The sequence below is a fragment of the Rhineura floridana genome, chromosome 1 (assembly GCF_030035675.1).
Source record: "Rhineura floridana isolate rRhiFlo1 chromosome 1, rRhiFlo1.hap2, whole genome shotgun sequence".
Classification (NCBI taxonomy): Eukaryota; Metazoa; Chordata; class Lepidosauria; order Squamata; family Rhineuridae; genus Rhineura; species Rhineura floridana.
The window spans coordinates 1,806,088-1,826,286 of NC_084480.1; the positions used below are offsets into that span (position 1 = coordinate 1,806,088).

At 54.9% G+C, this 20,199-nt stretch overlaps 1 protein-coding gene across 1 annotated transcript; it reads left to right on the plus strand.

Annotated features, from left to right (window-relative positions):
• The first annotated feature begins 346 nt into the window (after positions 1-346).
• Positions 347-19,990, plus strand: DNAJB5 (DnaJ heat shock protein family (Hsp40) member B5). The gene is given in 5 exon segments (XM_061612948.1): positions 347-572; positions 7,307-7,551; positions 10,927-11,321; positions 11,323-11,532; positions 17,908-19,990. Coding segments are annotated over 5 exon segments (1,122 nt in total). The 5' UTR covers positions 347-534; the 3' UTR covers positions 18,142-19,990.
• Positions 19,991-20,199: the final 209 nt, after the last annotated feature.

Genomic DNA, 20,199 nt, shown 5'->3' on the forward strand with positions numbered 1-20,199 from the left:
TGGCCCCCTCGCGTTCCCCCCGCTGTCAAGTGGGGCCAAGCCCCCCCTTGCTCTCCCCGTGGCGTGTGGGGGGCGCGCCGGGTGGCGGCGGTAGGGCGCAGTGGGCAGAGGCGTTTGCCTGCGCGCTGCCCCGCGTCGGGAGAGTTAACTTCCCGGCTGGCCCCTCCTCCTGGCCGGTGTGGGGCTGGGGGCGGCAGGTGCCGACGGGGGCTGCGCAGGCTCTCTCTCCTGGCGCTGGTTGTGTGGGCACCGGGGTGGGGTGGGGTGCGGTGGGCGGGCAGGCACGGCTGTTGCTGCTGCTGCGCTGCCGGGGATGATTCACCCGCCAGCAAGCATGACATTTCTCTCTGGTGACTCCAGGCTGGCAGCCGCTCTTGCCGCCGCACTCGCGCTCTGAAGGGTCCCCCTGCCGCTCGCTCGCTCCGCCACTCTTTGCGGGCTTTACCAAACTTGGGCTTTGAGCGCCGCCGCTGCTGCTGCTGCTGCCGCTGCTGCCGCCGCCGCCGCTGCCTCCAGTTACTCCCTCCGGTTGATATGCCAGCAATTCTGCTCTTCTGGAGCCGCGTGGAGAGGTAGGCAGCGGCGGTGGCTTCCCTCGCCTCCGGATCGCGGGCACTTCCTGCCCTTCTGCCCCGGGCCACTGACGCCGAAGACGCCTCCCTGAGTCCTGCCTTGCCACCCTTTGGGGCCGGGGCGGAGGGCTTTGCCCCGGGGGTCTGGTTGTGCCGCCGCCGCGGTGGAACCGCGCGACCCTCTCCCTGCGTCGCCGGTCCGTGAAGGGGCAGCGGAAGGGCTGCGGCTTGGGTACCATCTGGCCCCTCGCCCGGCCTCGGTGGCTCTAGAATTGCGGTGGATTGTTTGGGAAGGACCCCGCTTTGCTTTCCGTCCTGTTGGGGTGGTGAGTCGAAAGCGTGCCGGGTGTTCAGGCCGTGTGACCCGGGCCTGATCCGTGGAGGGTGGGGGGAGAGGGGCCCTGGTGCTTCCTTGTGCCTACTTAGAGTTAAGGAGTGGAGCTAAGGTGTCAGAGGGAAATCTTGGCAGCCGCTAGTGCATCTTCCCTAGAGGAACACTCAGGGGCGAGAGGTCTCCTGTGCGCACTTGTCCTTGGACAGGCAGCGGGTGCCAGAGTCCCAGGAAGTGAAGGGACTGTATTTCTTGCGCGGGCGCGCAGGAGTTAGTGAAACTAAGCAGGTAGCGCGGGCCGGCACCTCTGCTTCCGACCTGCTCCCAAGGACTGGATGTGGCCGCGCTGGGAATGCTAAAGTATATATATTGCCAAGCCAGAGTTGCTTTCCTCGGCGCTCTTTGACATCGGAGAACCCTCTCTTGATCCTCTGGGTCAGCGGTCGCTGAGGACTGATTGACGCTTGTGTGGAATCCTTGAAACAGGCATTCTTGGTGGGGGGGGGTAGGTGTTCCAGAACTGGGCGACCCCCCCTAGTAAGGTTTAGAAGTGAGCCCTGTTTCTTGTGATTCTCAAATGCAGTGCTGGCAAATTTCTTGAAGATGTCAGGCTGACTTCTGGCAACTGGGGGCCCCCCTCAGTTGTTCTCCCTCACTCCCTGCCCTTGCCCTTTCTCCCTGTGGAAGGACCATCAACAGGATGCGCACCAGTTGCTCAGTACCTGAGTATGAGCAGAAGGGCAGGAGGACCCCCTCTTCCCCAGCTGGTGGCTAACTAGACATAATGGCTGGCAAGGGCTGCTTCTCATTCTGAGCACAGCGCAAGAAACCAATTAGGAGAGGAATCCTGGCTGTCGAGTGATTTCATTGAGCGTTTTCCGCGGCAGGCAGCAAGGGAGGGGGCTGCAGAAAGCGCACAAAGGGAAGGTTCTGGGAGGCTGGCTCCCTGGTTTGCCTCCGTGGAGGGAGCCTTTTCTCTTTCTCCTGAAGAGCTGGCTTCTCTGCTGAGGATCCCCTCTGGCTCGGGCACCTCTTCTTCTGGCGCCGAGGAAGGGGGTGCTTTGGGAGCCTGGCTGCTGTGGACTCCTTCAGGGCCTGATCCGGGCGCTGTTGCCTCTGTTCCTGGGGAGGGTGTTCAGCAGGCTGTCGTTGCGGTAGCCAGAGAGGCCCAGGCTATCTGAGCGATGTTCAAAATCAAGCTAGAGCCTTTAAAGATGAGTGCCTGGGCGATGAAGGTGTTTGTGAAGTTTCAGTAAGTGGCTGCCCTCTCTTGCTTATGCACGTTTGCCACGCTTGGGTGGTGGTCTGTCTGCCGGCATCCATCTTTGTGTCAGGAGCAACGTCTGGCATCTGTTGTTGCCGGTGATGAATTGGTGGAGTCTGAGATGGAGCACTGCCCTAGAGCGACTGACAGGACGGGTGTCTTAACCCCCCCCCTTTGCTTCATTGCCGTAGGAGCAGGGGAGCTGGCCTCCTGACCCAGCCCTGACGTTGCCTGCCGTGGATGGCTTGGAACAAATATTGGTTGTGCTGTAGATGGGACAGGAAGTGTAGTGGGTGGTCTTGGGTTCAGGACCCCTTTCCAGAGGGGCTGGGTGGATTCTTTGGCTTCCGAAACAGACTCCAGTAAAACTATTTGCTTCACGTGTGGATTGGGCTGATCTGGGTGTGAGCGAGCGAGAAAGAGTGTGATTTAGAATGTAAATACTTTGTGATTCTGTGGTCAAGCGGCTGAGGGCTTTTTAAGAAGCCTGCTCCTGCGAAATTGTCCAGCTGGCTCCAGGTGGGTGGGTGAGGGTTATCCAGGGACTGAGTCGTGTTTTACCAAAATCTGTGTGGGGTGTTGCTCCAATAGGATGGTGAAGCCGCAGGGTGACCTACAAAGCTTGGCAGTGTTCCCTGCCGCTTGACGTCAGGCAGCTCCCCACGCAGGGAGAATCTCTCCACTCTTCTGGTGCCTGAGCCGTTGCGGCTTCCACATCCCCTTCTGTGCAAACATCTGAGGCAAGAGCATCATTGCAGGCTAACCCTTTAGGCTGGAGGAGTACCGTCTGTTCCCTCCCCTTTCCACCACTCTTAAGGAAGCAGTGGCAGTCTAAGGGATTTTTAGTTCAGATCAAGCTGAGGGAGGGGCACTCATCTTCTCTGCCCTCTTGCCTGCCCCATCAGTGTTGGCCCAGGAGAGCTGGGTCCCACCCACCACGCAGCGTGAAAGTGTGCCCCTGACTCTTCTGCTGTGCCACAGAGGATGTTGGGTGCAACTCCCAGATCTCGCCCGCTGCTGCCCCCCCCCCAAGTGACGCTTGGGGCTGCTGATGCAATTGGGCCCGGCGGCATGCATCCCCTTGGAGGCATTCTGAGGAAACATCCCAGCAGCCACTGCTGTGTTTGTAGCCACTGTGAGCAAGAGTGCGATGGCTGCGTGGGCGCCTGAGTCCTGGCTGTAGTGACTTGGGGACATGATGTAGCCTGTGTGTTGCTATGGAATTTGCCTCCAGTGACGGCGGCGGCAGCGATGGCCACCAACTTGGATGGCCTCTTTAAAAGAAGATTAGACAAGTGTATGGAGGAGGAAGAGGAGCTGTCAGTGGCCACAATCCCTGGCGGCTCAGCTGTCAGAGAGAGTGTGCCTCTGAATCCAGCTGCTGGAAACCACGGGGGGGGAGTGCTCTTGTGCTCAGGTCCCGCTTGTGGGCTTCCCCCCATTGAGGCATCTGGTTGTCCTCTGTGAGAACAGGATGCTGGACTAGGTGGGGCTCCTTTGGCCTGATCCAGCGGCTGCAGGCCTCTGCTTATGCTCTCACGTTTGTGTTGGCTGCTCATTCAGGAGCAAACCCCTGCGTTCAAAAGTGGCGCTGCGCTCCTGCAGTCCCTCTTCCCGCAGGACTTCCTCCCCCAGCCCCCAGTGTGCTGGCGAGATTTGTTGGTCAGGAAAGACCGGGCCAAATGGAGCTTAGTTAGCTTTGCAGGGCAGTGGCAGCGCTGTAGGTGGGAGCAAGGAGGCGCTCTCCAGCAGAGCGTGGAGGCTGGGCCTCTTGGGACGAAAGGCCGGCCGGCCCCTGGTCCTTCCCACTTCCTCGCTCATCTCGCCAGATGCTTCTTGGCTTGTTCCTGGCCCCTGGTGGTGGGACTTGACTCTTCTCTGTGTCAAGGCCACAGCTACCTTACATGTCTGTCATGTGCCTTCAAGTTGCTTATGACTTGTGGTGACCCTATGAATCGGTGACCTCCAATGCCGTGTTTGGCACTTGAGAAATGGCAAATGGGCGATGTCTGCACCACCAGCTCAAAGCAGCAGGACAGTCACGGCTCCTGCATTCCTGGTTCTGGAGCTGCCCCAGGTGAGACGCTTGGCCTGGGTCTGTCCTTTCTCTGGGAGCAGCCTGCCATTTAATGCCCACCCACCGTGGGCTGCTCTGTGTGCTCCATCCGTCTGTGGCCCACGTGTCTCCCACTATGCCGATGACGAGTGGGGCTGAGGCGCCCAGCCAGCGCTGCTGGTTCCCACCTGCTGGATTCTTATTTCCAGCCGCTGATCTCACTAATTAACACAGGGAATTGCTGCTTCTGTGTCAGCAGCAACGCGCTCCCGCTCTCCCCCCCAACTCGCCCTTCAGAGGCGCACGAAGACACCTCACCAGAGAGGGCTGAGTGGGACGTGGGGGCTGCTTTGGATTCTATGTGTCAGCACCTGGGGGGTGGAGGGGGCATCAGTGACGGGCCTTCACCTTCTGCTCATCTGAGAGGAAGGGTTTCTGCGGTGTGAACTTGGAAGGGGGGCGTCTCCTCATTGCCTGATGGGAGAAGTCTGCAGCTGTGGGGCTCATGGGTTCCTTGCAAGACTGTGCTGGTGTGGGCACAGCTGCCTTCCAGACAGTGACTCAGTTCGTCCCTTATCCCAGAGCAGGTTTGGGGCTTTTCTGGAGCTATCCCCATTTCAGCCCAGAGCTCTCCTAGCCTGCCTTGCTGTGGGAGTTGCCAGCAGGGCTGATCCGAAGAGGCATAGGCCAGGCTGCCCAGTGGGAACAGGCAGAAGAGTTGGCCTTCAGAAGCCTGGGGTTGGATTTTTTTGGCACTCGTTGCCTTGGAATCCTCATTTGTAATGTGGCAATAATGGTGACTTGCTTTGCAGAGGGGAAAGGCAGTAAACTTGATGAAGATAACTAAACCCGTTTCCAATTAACAGTGCCACTAAATGGCACATGTCCATCACGTGGTGCCTGACTGAAGTGGAGCCTCCAGAGGGGACTTCCGCCTTGGTAAGGGGCTGAACGCTCTTTGGTTGGAAGCTGCCTTGCCGTCTCTGCTGTCTTTTCGGTGCCTACTGAAGACCTTTCTCTTTCAACAAGCCTTTTGAGTAGAGACCTTTTCTTAGTCTGCATTTGTATCCGAATGGTTTTTTAAGATGTTTCTGGTGTTTTATCATCTGTTTGCCTCTTGGGAGGAAGGAGGGACTGTACATTTAATAAATGATAAGAATCATTTCTGGTCCAGTGGAGTAGGGTGTGGGAGGGGAGGGCAGCTTGCCACATCATGGGTGATGATCATGGGTTTGGTCTGGAGAGCCACGAGAGGACACTGATGGTGTCTGGAAGGCCGTGGGGTGGGGAAACACCTGGGGGTACTTTAGAGATGCCACAGGCATGAATGGGGTGGGGGTGGGCAATGAGATGATCAGATGAAGCGATCGGTCAGATGGCCCAACTGTCGGAAGGGAATGTGGGGGGAGGTGCAGAAGTGCTTCCCTCCTAAGTGTTCCCTTGTACCCTTCTGCAGGATTCTTGGGTTGCTGGGGCCAAATGGGAGGGGCTTGCCGCTGTGCTTGTGTTTGGGAACTCCTTGGAGGACATTTGGTTGGCTGCTGCTGGGGCCCAAACATATGTAATCTCTGCAGAAACGTACATTGTGCAGCCCTGGGGGTGATGATTTAACCTTTTTCTGATAAAAGGTCACCAGGGAGATTTTTATCTTCTCCCTCCCCACCCCGCTCTGATAGGAAGATAGTTTGGGGTCAGCCCTAGCTGGGAAATGGCTTGAGCAGCCCCTCCTACACCTGCCAGAGGTCCCTGGGGCTGCATTTTCAGGGTTGAAAAAAGGGGTGTCTGGAGGTGGCTCTGGTTTGGCCCCCGGTTGGCATTTGCTGACCCTGAGGTTAGGTTGCTTGTGGTACAGCCATTGTAGACGCTTGGTTGGAGAGGCAAAGGCAGGAAAGGTGAGTTGCACATGTTGGTGATTTCTTCTGGAAGATGAGCAAGATTAGATAAGAGTCCTTAGGAAAGAGTAGAGTTGTGAAGAAGTCCCTGGCCTTGATTTTGAGGTTCAATGAAGGAAGGCCATAATTTGGTATCTCGGACTCGTTTTGTGAAGGTTTTTGTGCCAGTCCTGTTCTAAGGCCACCACCGAGAGGGCAGGGGACAGATGTGGGCCTGAGACCTTAGAGTGCAGCTGGCGGTTAGAGGGACCCCATAGATCTGACTCGCCCCTTTGTATCCTAGAGGGTGTCTGTTGCTTTCTGCATCTGTGCTCTGGGCTGCTTGTGCTGGGATTTCTCGTTGAATTTCAGCTGCACTAAAGATTGCGTTTAAAAATAGCACCCCACCATTGCAAGTTGTCTCCGTCTCACAGCTCCATCCTCTGCTGTCTTTCCCCTGGTACTTGCTGGGAACGCGTCCCTGTGTGAACTCCCTGTGCTGTATTGTTGAAGGAGTTCTTTTGAGGCCATCTGCAAAAGCACAGGAGGAGAGGAGAAAGCTGGGGGAAGGGAACCCTCCTCGGCTAATGAACCTCTCGTTCTGTTGCTCGTTATGAAGGCTCGTTCAGAAAGGTCCCTCTGGCAGCCCTGCCTTGCTCCCCTCCTTGGTGGGTGAGAGCGAGTAGGCGCTGGGAAGGGCTGCCCGTGGCCGCCTCCCCACAAGCCCAGCAGAGCAGCTGCTTTTCCTCCCTCCCCTCCAAGTGTTGCCAGCCCTCTCCTTCCCAAGACTCCTTCCTTACACACCTATTTGTGGACTGGCAAAACGGCCTGACCTCTCTGGTTACAGGGTCACGTGGGGCCCTCAAATAACAACGCAGTGCCCGCTCTCCTTCTGCACTCTGCCCCTGTTAAGCTTGCAGAAGGAGGAGGGTGAGTAAACCTTCTTAAAAATCTCCCCCCCCCCGCCGCCGTTGAAAGATCAAGAGGGCAGTGGCTTGCAGAGCTCCAAAAGGTTTTCCACACAACTTGGTCTTAATGCTTGAGCCTCGAATCCTCTTGGTAACCCAGGCTGGGGCTGTGCTGGCTGATAGCCATATGAATAGACCGGGGGGATGAGCGGTAAAGTGTGTGGGGGAGCCTGCAGGAAGCCTTTCTTAAATTCTTGAGTGGAGGCGTTTTTGACCCCCATCTCTCTCCCCCCCACATTCCCAGGAATAAAGAGTCGGTGGCTGGGACTGTTTCCACCATGGGAAAGGATTACTACAAGGCACTGGGGATCCAGTCTGGAGCCAACGAAGATGAGATCAAGAAGGCCTATAGGAAAATGGCCCTAAAGTATCACCCTGATAAGAACAAGGACCCCAACGCAGAGGAGAAGTTCAAGGAAATTGCGGAGGCCTACGATGTACTCAGCGACCCCAAGAAAAGGGCCGTTTATGACCAGTATGGGGAAGAAGGTAAGGAAGTGGCCAGGCCTGTTGGCAAAAGGCTTGCTTGCCGTTTGTCAGGTGGGAGCCCAGGTGTGGTTCTCAGTTCACAGCTGCTTATACAACTCCTGGCCTGATGTGCTGGCGAGATTGTCTTGACCTGCTTACTGTCCTAAGCTTTGAAGGGTGCGTAATGGCAGGAAAAGCAGACAGGTGGGAAGAAGAGCACCCTTGTGGGGGAAACGCTGGCTCTGCCCCACCCCAAGCACTTGTTTCCTAGAGAAGTTGACATCCGTTCAGGGCACCAGCTGCAAGCAGCTGATTCCTTCTGGGCTGGGCCGAGTGGGAAGGCGTTGGCCTGATGATATGTGGGTGAAAACGTTCCCCCTGTGGCATCACTGAGCTTGGCTTGTGCTTTCTCCTTCTCCACTTCCTTTTCAGTACATGCTGCCCTGTGTGTGTGTGTGAGAGAGCCTTTCCCAATTTTAGTAATAGGCCCTTGTTTCATAAGCAAACCCAGGCTGTTGGCAGGGAGCGCGCCAGCTTCTGCAGGAGGAAAGGTCTGGCTGGGAATAGCTGTTGTGTTCATCAGCCAGGCCAGGACTTGCTGCGCAAGAAGAGATCTTGGAAAAACAGCCCCCAGGAGACTCACCAGCATAGTGCATCCAAATTCTGGCCCAGAGAGGCATGTCTTTTGGCCAGAATAAGTTATGCAAATTGAGTAAAGTGCAAAAGGAGTAAAACTGTCTGCCTGTCTATACACACAAACACACACACATCTGCTTTGCATGTGTTTGGCTTATGAAATGTAAGTTTTGAAATCGCTGGTGGGGCAGCCGAGGGAGGATATTTGAGAGGGACGTGGAGCCTGGGCTTTGAGGGCTGGCAGGGAGTGTGTGCAGAGGCGCATTGCTGGTGCCTTGACCACTGGAAACCTTTTGCAGCCTCCTTCCCAGCCCCCCCCTCCTCCACCTTCTTACCGTTTTTGAAGCGCACAATGGACACTTCCAAAATGTCTCTTGCAAGCTTAAGGGCTAGAAACGTTTTTTGAAAAATATGTGGCAAAACTGTGGTGAAGGGACAAGGGAAGACAGGGCTCTTCTTGGGGGGATCTTCAAGATAACAGGGAAGAGCCGCTGTCGTTCTGCTTTGGTCTGAAGATAAAAGCGGGCATCTGCTGTGCGCTGCCTCCTGGGTCTGGGCCATCTCATTATGCCATGGTTGCGCCTGGCAATCCGTACCTGCTGCAGCTTCAGCTAAAAGCTGCAATTCCCTTTCTTGAGGACACAAGGGAGGGCCCTGGAAGAACCCAGTCAAACAAGCCCATCTAAACACTTTCTCTCTGGGGTTCAACTGGGAAGAACTGGAGAGGGTTATGGGATTAAATGGAAAGAGCCTGTTGATTTGGGACTGTTTGGCTTCTGGGGGTGAGGCAAAAGCTGCAGCCCCTGAGTGGACAGAGGTCTTGGAGGCCAGAGAGCTACCCCCACCCCCTCAGGAGGCCAAAGAGCCCTGCTAGCCTAGTTTTCTCCTCTTGCCTGGCAGAGCGGGAGCTGCCCAAGATGCAGCACTTGAACTTTTTACTATTAAAAGCTTTGCAGCTGCAGGCTGGCTGCTAAATGGGGACCCAGAAAGTGCCGGCTTGGCTCTGCTCCTCTTTGCAGCCTCTCAAGCGCTCTTCCCAGTTTCTGGGCGTCTCTCTCTCTCCCCTGGGTCATTTGTCCCACCGCCCAATCTCCTGCTGAGCCAAACGCATCTGCTCTCCCCACTTTATCTCTGCTCTCCCAGCAGCCCTTGCTCATCTTGTTGGATCTGGAGGAGGGGAAGCCCCAGCCGAAGCCCCTTGGATGGATCCAGGGGTTGAAGCACTCCCGGGGGGGGGGCTGACTTCATCAGTCTCAAGGTTCTCCAGCTCGGGGCTGATCCTGTTGCAGCCATTTCCCTCCACGGCTGCTTTTTGATCTTAGTTTGATTTAAAAAAAAAAAATGCTTGGGAACTGAGTAGCTGCCCGGCTTCTCCAGGGAGACTCTCATGAGGGTATATCAGATCCCGGAACATCATTGGGGGGGGGGGGGGAAACAATGTGGAAGTATTAGAAATAATACCCTGCGATGCACGTGTTTCCTTGCCTGTCTTCATAGACTGGATCGTTATTTATATCACCCTTCCACACATTTGGGCTAGTCCTGGTAGCTTAGGCCAAACTTGTGGCTGCCAGACCCTGTTGCCTTCTCCTCCTTTTTAACAACATCCAAAAGTAGGTCTCGTTGTCTTCAGTGGGCCTTCCTTCCTTCCAGGCAAGTGTGGACGCAACTGCAGCCTTAATCCCGCCGTGGGGCAATGGGGCGGCACGGGGGCTTCTTTTGGCCCGCCTGCAGTGCTGGAAGTGCCCGCTGGCCCTCATTGTGATGGTGTGGCGGGTGCTCAGAGTCCCTCAGCTGCTCACAGCTGAAGCAGTCAACCCAGCCGGCCTCATCCTCCCTTAGGCTGGAGCTGGAAGGAGGTGGGGGTCACCCCTGTTGTTGGGCCAAGGCGTTTGAAGCCACTTCCAAGTGTGAAGAAAAGGGCTCTTTTCCAATGAGGGTTCAGTTAGGTGGCCACGGAGAGGGTGGCGAGTGGTGATGTCGCCTTCCATCCTCCTTCGCAAGGCAGGTGCAGCTACCCTTCCGCCCATCCCTACAGAATTAACTTAAATGCTTCAGGCCGTAGGGAGTGCAAAACATTCCAAGATATGAGGTCCAGGTGTGCCCCTGGGCAGCTTTTCTGCCTCGCCCCCTTCCCCACTCCGGCTGGTCTCTAGACAATCTGATCTGGCCGAAGTCTTCTGGACTCCAAATGTGGTGGTTGGTCTGTCTATGCTCTTCATCCTCCCAAGGGAAGGTGTTTGCCAGGCTTGTGCACACGCATCCTGCTTTGCAGGAAGTGTGTGTGTGTGTGTGTGGATTTGCCATGGCACCCTCTTGTACTTGCACATGAGTGGTGGGTGCCTCCTTGAATGTCTGGCTTTCTGCTGAAGCACCAAATTACACCAAATATCATTTCTGGGCAGGCCCTCTCCCCGCTTCCTGGCTGTCAGCTGTGGTGTCTGCAGTGCAAAACCGTGCCAAGCTGTGAAGCCTAGTTGTACCACTGGGCTGCTGAGAGCTGCACCACTGGGGGGGGGGGTCTTGGAGGCACTTGCAGGGGGTAAGTGGGGGCTGCACTGCAGGGCAAAGGGCCAGGCACCCTGAGGTCACGTGGGACTTCAATGTTCTGCACTGTCTCTGGCACACTCATGGGAGAAAATCAGCAAAAATCTTGCTTTTCCGCGTGTGTTTGGTGTGACTTTAGCACTCCTCTCCGGATCACCTGACTGATGCCTCCCTCTCGTCTCTCTCTCTGTGTCTTACTTGGTTCTGTCTCAGGGCTCAAAACGGGCGGTGGCTCCTCCAGCACCTCAGGGAACACTTTCCACTATACCTTCCATGGGGACCCACACGCCACCTTCGCTTCCTTCTTTGGGGGCTCCAACCCCTTTGACATCTTCTTCAGCAGCGGCCGCTCCCGGGTCTTCAACGGCTTTGACCATGATGACATGGACATTGATGACGACGACAGCAGTGATCCGTTCAGTGCCTTTGGCCGGTTTGGCTTCAATGGCATCAATGGCGTGCACCGGCGGCACCCAGAGCCCATCCACATGCGCCGGAAGGTGCAGGATCCGCCTGTAGTCCATGAGCTCAAAGTTTCTCTGGAGGAAATCTACCACGGTGCTACCAAGCGGATGAAGATCACCCGCCGCCGGCTGAATCCAGACGGTGAGAACGATGCGGACGGAGGATAAGATCCTGAATATTGTCATCAAGCGCGGGTGGAAAGAGGGAACCAAGATCACCTTCCCGAAGGAGGGAGACGCCACACCGGACAACATCCCAGCTGACATTGTCTTCATCTTGAAGGACAAGCCTCATCCTCACTTCAGGCGGGATGGGACAAACATCATCTACACGGCCATGATCAGCCTTAAAGAGGTACGTTCTTGGCCTGAAAAAAATTGGGTAGGGTAGGGCTGGAGATGGGGGTGCTGCAGCCTCTTGCTACATCAGATGCGGGAGAGAGATGGAGTGAGGGCAGACGCTGGGAGCAACTCTGCTGGCTCTCCCCCTTGCTGTCTGCACCCAGTGTACCTCGCCCCCCTGCTCTCTTCTGGAAAAGGCTGCCTTTTGTGTGTTTTGGTGTGTGTGTGTAGCTCCTTTCCTCCATTGTTTAAGAGGATATAATTCTTTTTGGTCTGGAACGGGGTGGTTCATGACAGATGCTATTGGAGGTCACTGATTCATAGGGTCGCTGTAAGTCGTAATCTACTTGAAGGCACATAACAACAGTTCTTTTTGAATCAAAGAGATGTTCACATGTGGTAAAGTAACATTATCCCCCCCCCCCCCGAAAAAGCCTATGGCCCTGGGGCATGCAGATAATCAAGCATTTGAAGCTACCCAAAGAAAGAAAAAGTTGGGTAGGCAGGCAAATGGTTTGGGGCAGGTGTGAGGGGTTGAGGAGTGAGTGAAGAGAGGCAGAGTGGGAGACGTTCCTCTTCTTTCAGGTGGGCCTGGAGGCAGCTGCTTCCTGCCAAGTCAGATGGTTAAAATGCAGTTGAGACATCTTTAAAAGTTCCTAGATTCTCCCCTTTGTTTTAAAGATGCTGCAAGGTCACAGTCAGTAGAGGAAACGGATAAGATTGACTAGTTTACCACTTTCCCAGAGAGTAGGCCTTTGTCGGAAGGAAACAAGGAAAATAAATCTTTTGCCACAAGCTTCTTCTGGTTGCCCTGCTTGGGTGTATTTCTGGGTGAGAGCAACCTTGGGAGGTCTGGGCTGCCTGCTGATGGCTTCTCTTACGTATGGAGTACCACTCAGCTGGCACATGTGGTGCCCCTAGAGGCACACCCTGGGTGGTGATCTTATTAATTTATGTACTGCTTGCATGCCAAAATGGCTTCTAAGCAGTTTATAAGTATGAAATCAGTTGAGAAACCCAAACATCATATGCTACACAATAGATAATTCCAGCAAAAGCATTTATGAACAATAATTAAAATATGCAACAAAACGAGCAGTGAAAAAGCATAACAATTAAATTGTTACAATCCAAGAATTATCACTTTTTTCCACTCCTCCCCCACGCATACATCACACACACACACGAATTGCTGCAGCTGGCGGCGGCAGCGTGGGGGTGGCCAGTGTCCACCTTTTAAATCTTTCTTCCCATATGCAGTTTGAGAAGCTGGTGCAGGGTTCAGGCCGTGAAGGTGGGAACAGTTGATGACAGGTGAATGAGCATGCCCAGCAAAGAAGCCCAAGGAGTGGCCTTGGACAAATCCTTCTCCATTAACCTGCCTTGCAAGGTTATTGGGGAAGACGAGCGCCCTGTTGCCTGGAGAGGCTTAGAGAAAGGAGGATTTGCCCCAGCCTCCCAGTAAGCTGGATTGTTCATCAAAGCCTAAGGCTCCAGATCCATAGCTCCTTCCTGGCCTCTGAAATATGGAGATAAGACCAATTAAGAACTTCCTACAATAATTGATCATCAGCCTAGGACATGAAAGGACTTTCAAAGAAAGCTACTCTCTCCTCCCTGCTTAATGGTAGAGCTCCTGAATGCTTTTGTGAGGCCCCAAGAATTTGAGGACTCAAGATAGGATTGTAGGCCTCAATAAATGGGATGCTAGTCCTTTCTAGCAAATCCATTTCGGCCTCTCTCCCTGGTTCTTCAGCACCTGTTTTCTGCTTGCGTGGATTGGGGGGAGGCAGTTGGGCCATTTTAGTATCTGCTTTAAAATCTTTTTGCTTTGTGCTGATTGCAGCCAGCGGCCCACAGTTAGAACCAACCATGTAGATTTTTCCATGTGGGCTGAAGCAAATTGGTCTCTCCTTAAAAGTCTGCAGGTGGCTCTGTAGGGAAGCACGGAGAGGAAGGAGCTCGAGCCAAAATGGCTTCCAAGTTGAAATGCTCGTGTTGGGTGCTAGGCCACCAGGTGTGCGGTCATGGGCCACATCGCTCTGGGCCCACAAACCTTGAGGCAAAGCTTTGAATGGGTATTACTGGAGCAGACTGAGGCCAGGAGAAGAGGGAAGGCAGCCTCTCAGTTGCTCATGCCCTCTTGGCCACCGTCAACAAGGACAAGGTGCCAGCAGAATTGACAGGACTAGGTGGCTCAAGCAACTGAGGAGAGGCAGAATTGCTTCCTGATGCGTAATCTAGCCGTTAAGTCGCACTGTGAGCACAAGCACAGTCTTCCAAAAAAAAAGGCTGTATTAGGGTGCGCAAGTGAGTGCTAAACATCCTCTCCCTAGTAGTAGCTGCCTCTGATGTGCCTGTGGAAGCCTTGCCACCCCACCCCAACCCCTTCTGGGATGGCGGAGAAAAAAGCCGGTCCTACACCAATGGGTTCGGCCCTAGTTGATCCACCGTAAGAGATCTTCCTCAACGTATTTGCCTTTCAGCAGAAGCTGAAAGGTGTTTTCTGTTCCCCCAGAGATGATCCAGAATGTTAAACTCCCTGCAGGGACCTACATCTGCTTTCCTACCCTGAATCCTTCCTCAACCCACTTCCCAGCAGTGCAGGCTCGTGGTGCCTTTGACTCTGCATTCCTCGTCGTTATCTCTGTTGATTGCTTGTCCGTCTCTGGAGCTGCAGAGTCACCTGAGAGCACAAGAGAGACTTTGCGCGGCTGACCTGTGCAGCACATGTGGCTCCATGCACCTACTGCTGCCTCACCCTGCTGTGCAGAGAGCAAAATGAAGGAAGGGTGCTTTTTTTCTGGCCGGCTCTTGCTTCTGTGCTCCTCCCAGTTCCCTTTTCTGGCTGGTGCAGAAAGAAGATGGAGTTTGCCGGGGGGGTCCGCTGCTGCTCCGCTGGAGGGCCCCTTCCTTTGCACAGAGCCATGGCGAAGCCCAGCAGGTCTTCCAAGGGAGCAACGGGAAGCCAGTTGCATTTCTTGCAAGTCCTTGTTGATTGACTCTGCTCACGTGCGAACCGCTCGTCCTGAAAGCACTTTTGCACACATGGCTTCCCCCCAAAGAATCCTGAGGACCATCATTGGTTGAGGGCAGTGGGAACCGGAGCTCTGCAAAGGGTCTCCTGACAACTCTCAGCACCCTTAAGAAACTACCGTTCCCAGGATTCTTTGGGGGAAGTCACGCCTATTTAAGTGCGTAAGGGTGTTTTAAATGTACGTGTGTGGCCTCTGCTCCACTTCCATTTTGGGAATGTGGATCACAGTGTGGCCTCGTGACCAGGGATCTTCTGCTATGGCCGAGCAAAGATGATGCTCTAATTAGTCACCGAGTGGGAAGTGCCTTGATTGAGCTGGAGGCTGCATGGCTATTTCCAGAGCGGATGTCTCCCTGCGGATGTTTTAAAGTAGCTTAGCAAACATAGGACTTCCCTTTGCACCCCCTCCCAAGCCCTTAGTGGGGTGTGGGAGGCTTGGCAGTTTAAAGCAGCTGTAGGTCCCGAGGACCGTCTGGCCCCTCTGTAAGGACAGGCCAGTCCTCTCCCGGCAGTCAGGCCAGTAGCGGCAGCTGGAGACGCCCTTGCCTCCTGCCCTCTTGCTGGGCCTGCGTCTTAGCAGGCTTGTGTCTTAACCTGCTTTCTCTCAGAGAGGGGTCCGGCGTGCTTGCTTGCGGGTGGCCCGGAGAGAGTGCCTCTCCGAGCAGCTCTTTTGAGGCGCCTGGCTTCTCAGCTTTTCCGTCACCCTCTCCGGAGCGCACTTGCTTTTTCTAGATCCTCATTGTGGGCGCACGGCCAGTACAAGTCAGCTGAAGCCAGCATTGGGGCGATTTGTGTGTCCTTAGAGGGGAACGTCCTGCGCTGTTGTGACTCCCTGCTTGCCTTTGGGCCTGCCTGGCTGCCTGCAGGGCGCGCTGTGTGGTTGAAGCCCTGAGCTGTGGCCTCCGGGCTCACGCTGAGTAGGTAGTGGAGGCGGGGCACGGCAGGCTTCAAGCCTCTCCCTCCACCTCTGTGCCACCTGTGGAGAGGCAGCAGCTTGTCGAAATAGACTGCTGAGGATGGCAAGCGCCAGTTTGGCTGGGGACTGGCCAAGCAGGAGGCCTGAGTGTTGACTCAGGAGTGGAGCAGGGAGAGTCCAACAGAGGCTCTTTTGTCCCAGGAAGAAGGCTAAGGGCGGGAGGAGCGCTGTGTGTGTGGCAGGGGGGCTGGTTGGTTGGTAGGCAGGGGGCCTTGGAAGTGGCGGGTGAGGTCAGAGGACCACCGAGGGAGGGGGGCTGGAACTTCCCTGCTGCTCTGGACGGTCCAGCCGAGTCTCTGGCTACAGCAGCTCTGTGGTCTCAGCTGAGCTTAACAACCACCTCCTCATCCAGCCCAGCCTTTGCCAGCCTGCTCCCCTTCCTCTCCTGGCCTTTTTGGCCCCAGCCAGCACAGCTGAGGAATTGTAGCCCAAAGCATGTGGAGGACACCAGGGTAGGGAAGGCGGATCTAGCCCTTGTGCTTCCTCAGCTGCCTTTTTCAGGCTGCGGAGTTTGCGTGCCAGCAGTTGGCAGGGTGCTAGGTGCTCTCACAGTGCATGCGCACAACATGCATTCATTTCATTGTGTCTCCTACACGCACATGCGCGCGCACACACACACACACACACTGTTGCTGTGGGGGAGAGTTAACACTTTCCTCCCCTGCTACACTCTCCACCAAGATCTCCTCTGCCCTGCCCCAGTTCCCCACCCCTGCTCGGTATAAATAGTTTGGGCCGCTAGACACTGTGGCTCTCTGGCAAGCAGAGGGGGAGCTGGGCAGGGCTTTCAGGGGCTGGGCCTTGCCTGGGTGTTTGTTGTTGCTCCTAGAGCCCCAAGGACAGGCGTTAAATGCTCGACGCGATCATAGAATAGTAGAGTTGGAAGGGGCCTGTGAGGCCATCAAGTCCAACTCCCTGCTCAATGCAGGAATCCAAATCAAAGCATTCCCGACAGATGGCTGTCCAGCTGCCTCTTGAATGCCTCCAGTGTCGGAGAGCCCACTACCTCTCTAAGTAATTGGTTCCATTGTCGTATGGCTCTAACAGTTAGGAGGTTTTTCCTGATGTCCAGTTGAAATCTGGCTTCCTGCAACTTGAGCCCATTATTCCGTGTCCTGCACTCTGGGACGATTGAGAAGAGATCCCAGCCCTCCTCTATGTGACAACCTTTCATGTATTTGAAGAGTGCTATCCTATCTCCCCTCAGTCTTCTCTTCTCCAGGCTAAACATGCCCAGTTCTTTCAGTCTCTCCTCATAGGCCTTTGTTTCCAGTCCCCTGATCATCCTTGTTGCCCTCCTCTGAACCTGTTCCAGTTTGTCTGCATCCTTCTTGAAGTGCAGAGACCAGAACTGGATGCAGTACTCGAGATGAGGCCTAACCAGCGCTGAATAGAGGGGAACTAATACGTGATTTGGAAACTATACTTCTGTTAATGCAGCCTAATATAGCTAACCCTCGTGGCCAAACCTCTCGTTGCCTGCTAGGGTAGGCCTGAAGAGTTCTAACCAAGTGGCCTACAGTAGGCCTGCCCAGTCTCTGAAATGTCAGGGGAGTGAGCTTCCCAGAATGGCAAGACCTGTGTTCGAGTTTCCCTCGTGGAGAAGTGAATGGCAGTCTAGACTGACAGCAAGATGGAGAGCCTCAGCCGGCCCATTTGCCTCCCCAGAGTGCCCTCCTATAAAATTAAGGGTGGTGGGGAAAGGGATGCAAAAGAGTGGAGCTGGGAAGCCCTCCTCCTCCTTCCCCCTAAATCTGCCGCCTTGATCTGTCCTCCTCCACATGGGTCGGGGTTAGGGTGGACCTTGTGGCAACTCTTTTTGTGCCTTGGGTGAAAATAGCCCTGGCTCAGTGCTGTGCCGCTGCCTCTAGTCCAGGCCACCTTTAAGAGGAGAGGATCCTGGAAAGTCAACTTGCTGGAAGCAGCCCCGCCCCCTGCATGACTGAAGGCCGAATCCCCTCTCAGGTTCCTGCTCTCATAACCTTTCTGGGGCTGTTGGCTGCCAAGAGCCATGGGCTCTCTGCCTGTGTGGGCGCTGGGAACAGCGGAAGGCCGTGTCCTGCAGTTTGGGTTCCCGCCATCGGGATTAGAGTATAAAGCCCGTCTAAATTTAGCCTGTGCTTTCTCGCTGGGAAGCGCTGTGGTTTGGAGGCTGGAGTTGCATAATTCTCCCCCAAGATGCTTTCCTTTCCTGACCCTTGGGTGGGTTTCAGGGGCAAAAGGGGCCTCTTGCACATAATAGGAATGGTCTGGAAAAGATGCGTTTTTTGAAGGTCTTCCATGCACCTGATCATTGTTCCCTGAGGCTGTCTAGCGAGCCTTAATGCTGCAGTTGGTCTAATGCTCTCTTTTGCTTACTTCCTTGTGTCTCACAGGCCTTGTGCGGCTGCACCGTGAACATTCCCACCGTCGACGGGCGTGTCATCCCCCTGCCCTGCAATGACATCATCAAACCAGGCACTGTGAAGAGACTGCGTGGCGAAGGGCTGCCTTTCCCCAAGGTCCCCTCCCAACGTGGAGACTTGATTGTAGAGTTCAAAGTCCGCTTCCCAGACAGAATAGCCCCTCAGACCCGGCAGATCCTCAAGCAGCACCTCCCCTGCTCCTAGAGCCCCCCTTGGCTTGGCGGCTCCTGCCTGCCGGCCAGCTTGCCTTCCAAGCAGCAATACTTCATGCACGTGTGCTGCGGTGCACTTGGCCTGCGCAATGCCCAGGGGCTGAGCGGCGCCCCTGCCTGCAAACCACACCTTCCTTTCCCAAGAGACGCTCTGGCCTGGCTCGTGCTCCCCTCTTTCCTCTCAGCAGCCTGTATGTGTGACTCTCTCGCTGCAGGTGGTTCCCTTTTGGGTCTGTATCTCCTCCTGGCTGAGCCCCTGGTCCCCTTTGCCACCTTTTGGAGGGTCTCTGCTTTGCAAAGTTTGGCCTGTGAACCACTGGCCATCTTACGCTGGGAAACCTCTGGGGCATAACCACTGGTGTAAATAGGACCCGGACTTGTGTTTCCTACGCATGGTCTGATGATCTCTTTAGATTGCTCTGTGCTCTGGCTGCTGCTGGGGCAGCTGGCAGGTGCCAAAAAGCCAGCCCATCCTGCTTGGCAGGAGCAGGGCCAATCGACAGCTGGACCCACAGGGCCACGGGTGGAGTGTCCTCTGTTCCACCACCCTAGTTTCTGAGCATACAAGATGTCGTGGCTCCGCAAAGCTAAGCCAGGCGGCTCTGCTGGTGATTATTGTTCCTGCAGCAAGCCGAGACCCTGTTCTGCCACAGGGAGGCCGGAGATGGAGCGGGGGCCAGCTGCATTCACGGGCACTTGCACCCCAGGCCTCTTTGAATTGATGGCTCCTGGTTTTACTCTTAATAGAAACCTCGTGAGGATTGGTCTCTGCTGTCCATTTTGGGGTTTTCAGTGTGGCTCATGTGAACTCTTTGGGGGGCTGGGAGTGGGAGAAATAAGGCCTCTCCTTGCAGGCTGCAGAAAGCACAAGCGATGTAGGCCTTAACGGTTCAGAGGCAAGGGCTGGGAGGGAGGCCTTGGCTGCATAGCGATTTGATAGGGCTGTGTCGTGTGTGTGTGTGCATGTGTCATTTTTCAGGGAGAGCAGAAAGGGCTAGGCCTGAGGGTGGGGAAGAGGGGCGCGAGGTCGGCTTGGGTGGTGCTGTATTAAAGGCTGCATTTTTAAACTTTTCAGAGGGACATTTTTTAAAGAAGCATTTGTTGCCCTTCTCAGCTGAACTTTGCTCCATCTGCAGGGACATCTCTGGGAAGGGAAGAGTTGCTGGGCCTGACTTCAATGGGGTTCTAAAGCTGCTTTGCAAAAACACCCTTTCTCTCCCCCCCAAAAAAATCCCACCCGATAAAATGTGGTGCCAAAACTCCCTTCTTGGATTCCTGACTGTGTTACAATGCGCTTAATTCTGACTTGAAAGGGGGAAGGAGTGCTGCTGCCGCCTTGGCCCAGGGTGACCAGCGGAGGGAGCCATGTGCCATGGGTCCTCTTGCTGCCGCTGTGGCAGTGGCTGGTCTTTTGAGTCATGACACTCGGACATCTCTTACTTGGACCTGCGGTAGGGTGGAGCGTCCAGGTGCACGGGGCACCTGCCGCTTCCTGTATAGCTGTACAGAATCTGACACTTTGGTCCTTTTAATGTGCAATTTTTTTTGAAAAGATTAAAACTGTTACGCAGTGTTGAACTTATCAACCAGTTTGAATGGTTAAGACAATGCCTTTTTTTGCCCCCTCCCCTCCAATGTGTGTGTTTTTTAAATACAAAAAAACTCAGGCTGGTGGTGATGTTGGGGCAGGTGGGGGTGCAAGCGGAGGATGGGCGTGCTGGCGCCTTTGGGGTTTTTCTCCGTTTCAGGGAGACCCCCGAGTGGTTTTATAGCGTTTTTTTTTATGTCTTTCTTTTGTAATGTCCTGTATTAATATTTAAAAATAAAGTATTTTAAAAATAGTTGCTTGGTGTGGTCGATGTGTCCTGAGTGATATTCTTATCATGCCCAAGGGGACGCAAAACCAGCAGAGTCCTTTGGCAGAAGCTTTCCCAGGCTCAGGCTCTCTTTGTCGGGTGCAAGAAGGGTTGATCCCACTTGGCAGAGATGCGAGACCTGCTTAGAAACCTTGCTTGGCAGCGGGACCCACCTGAGGCCACTTCTGTGGTGA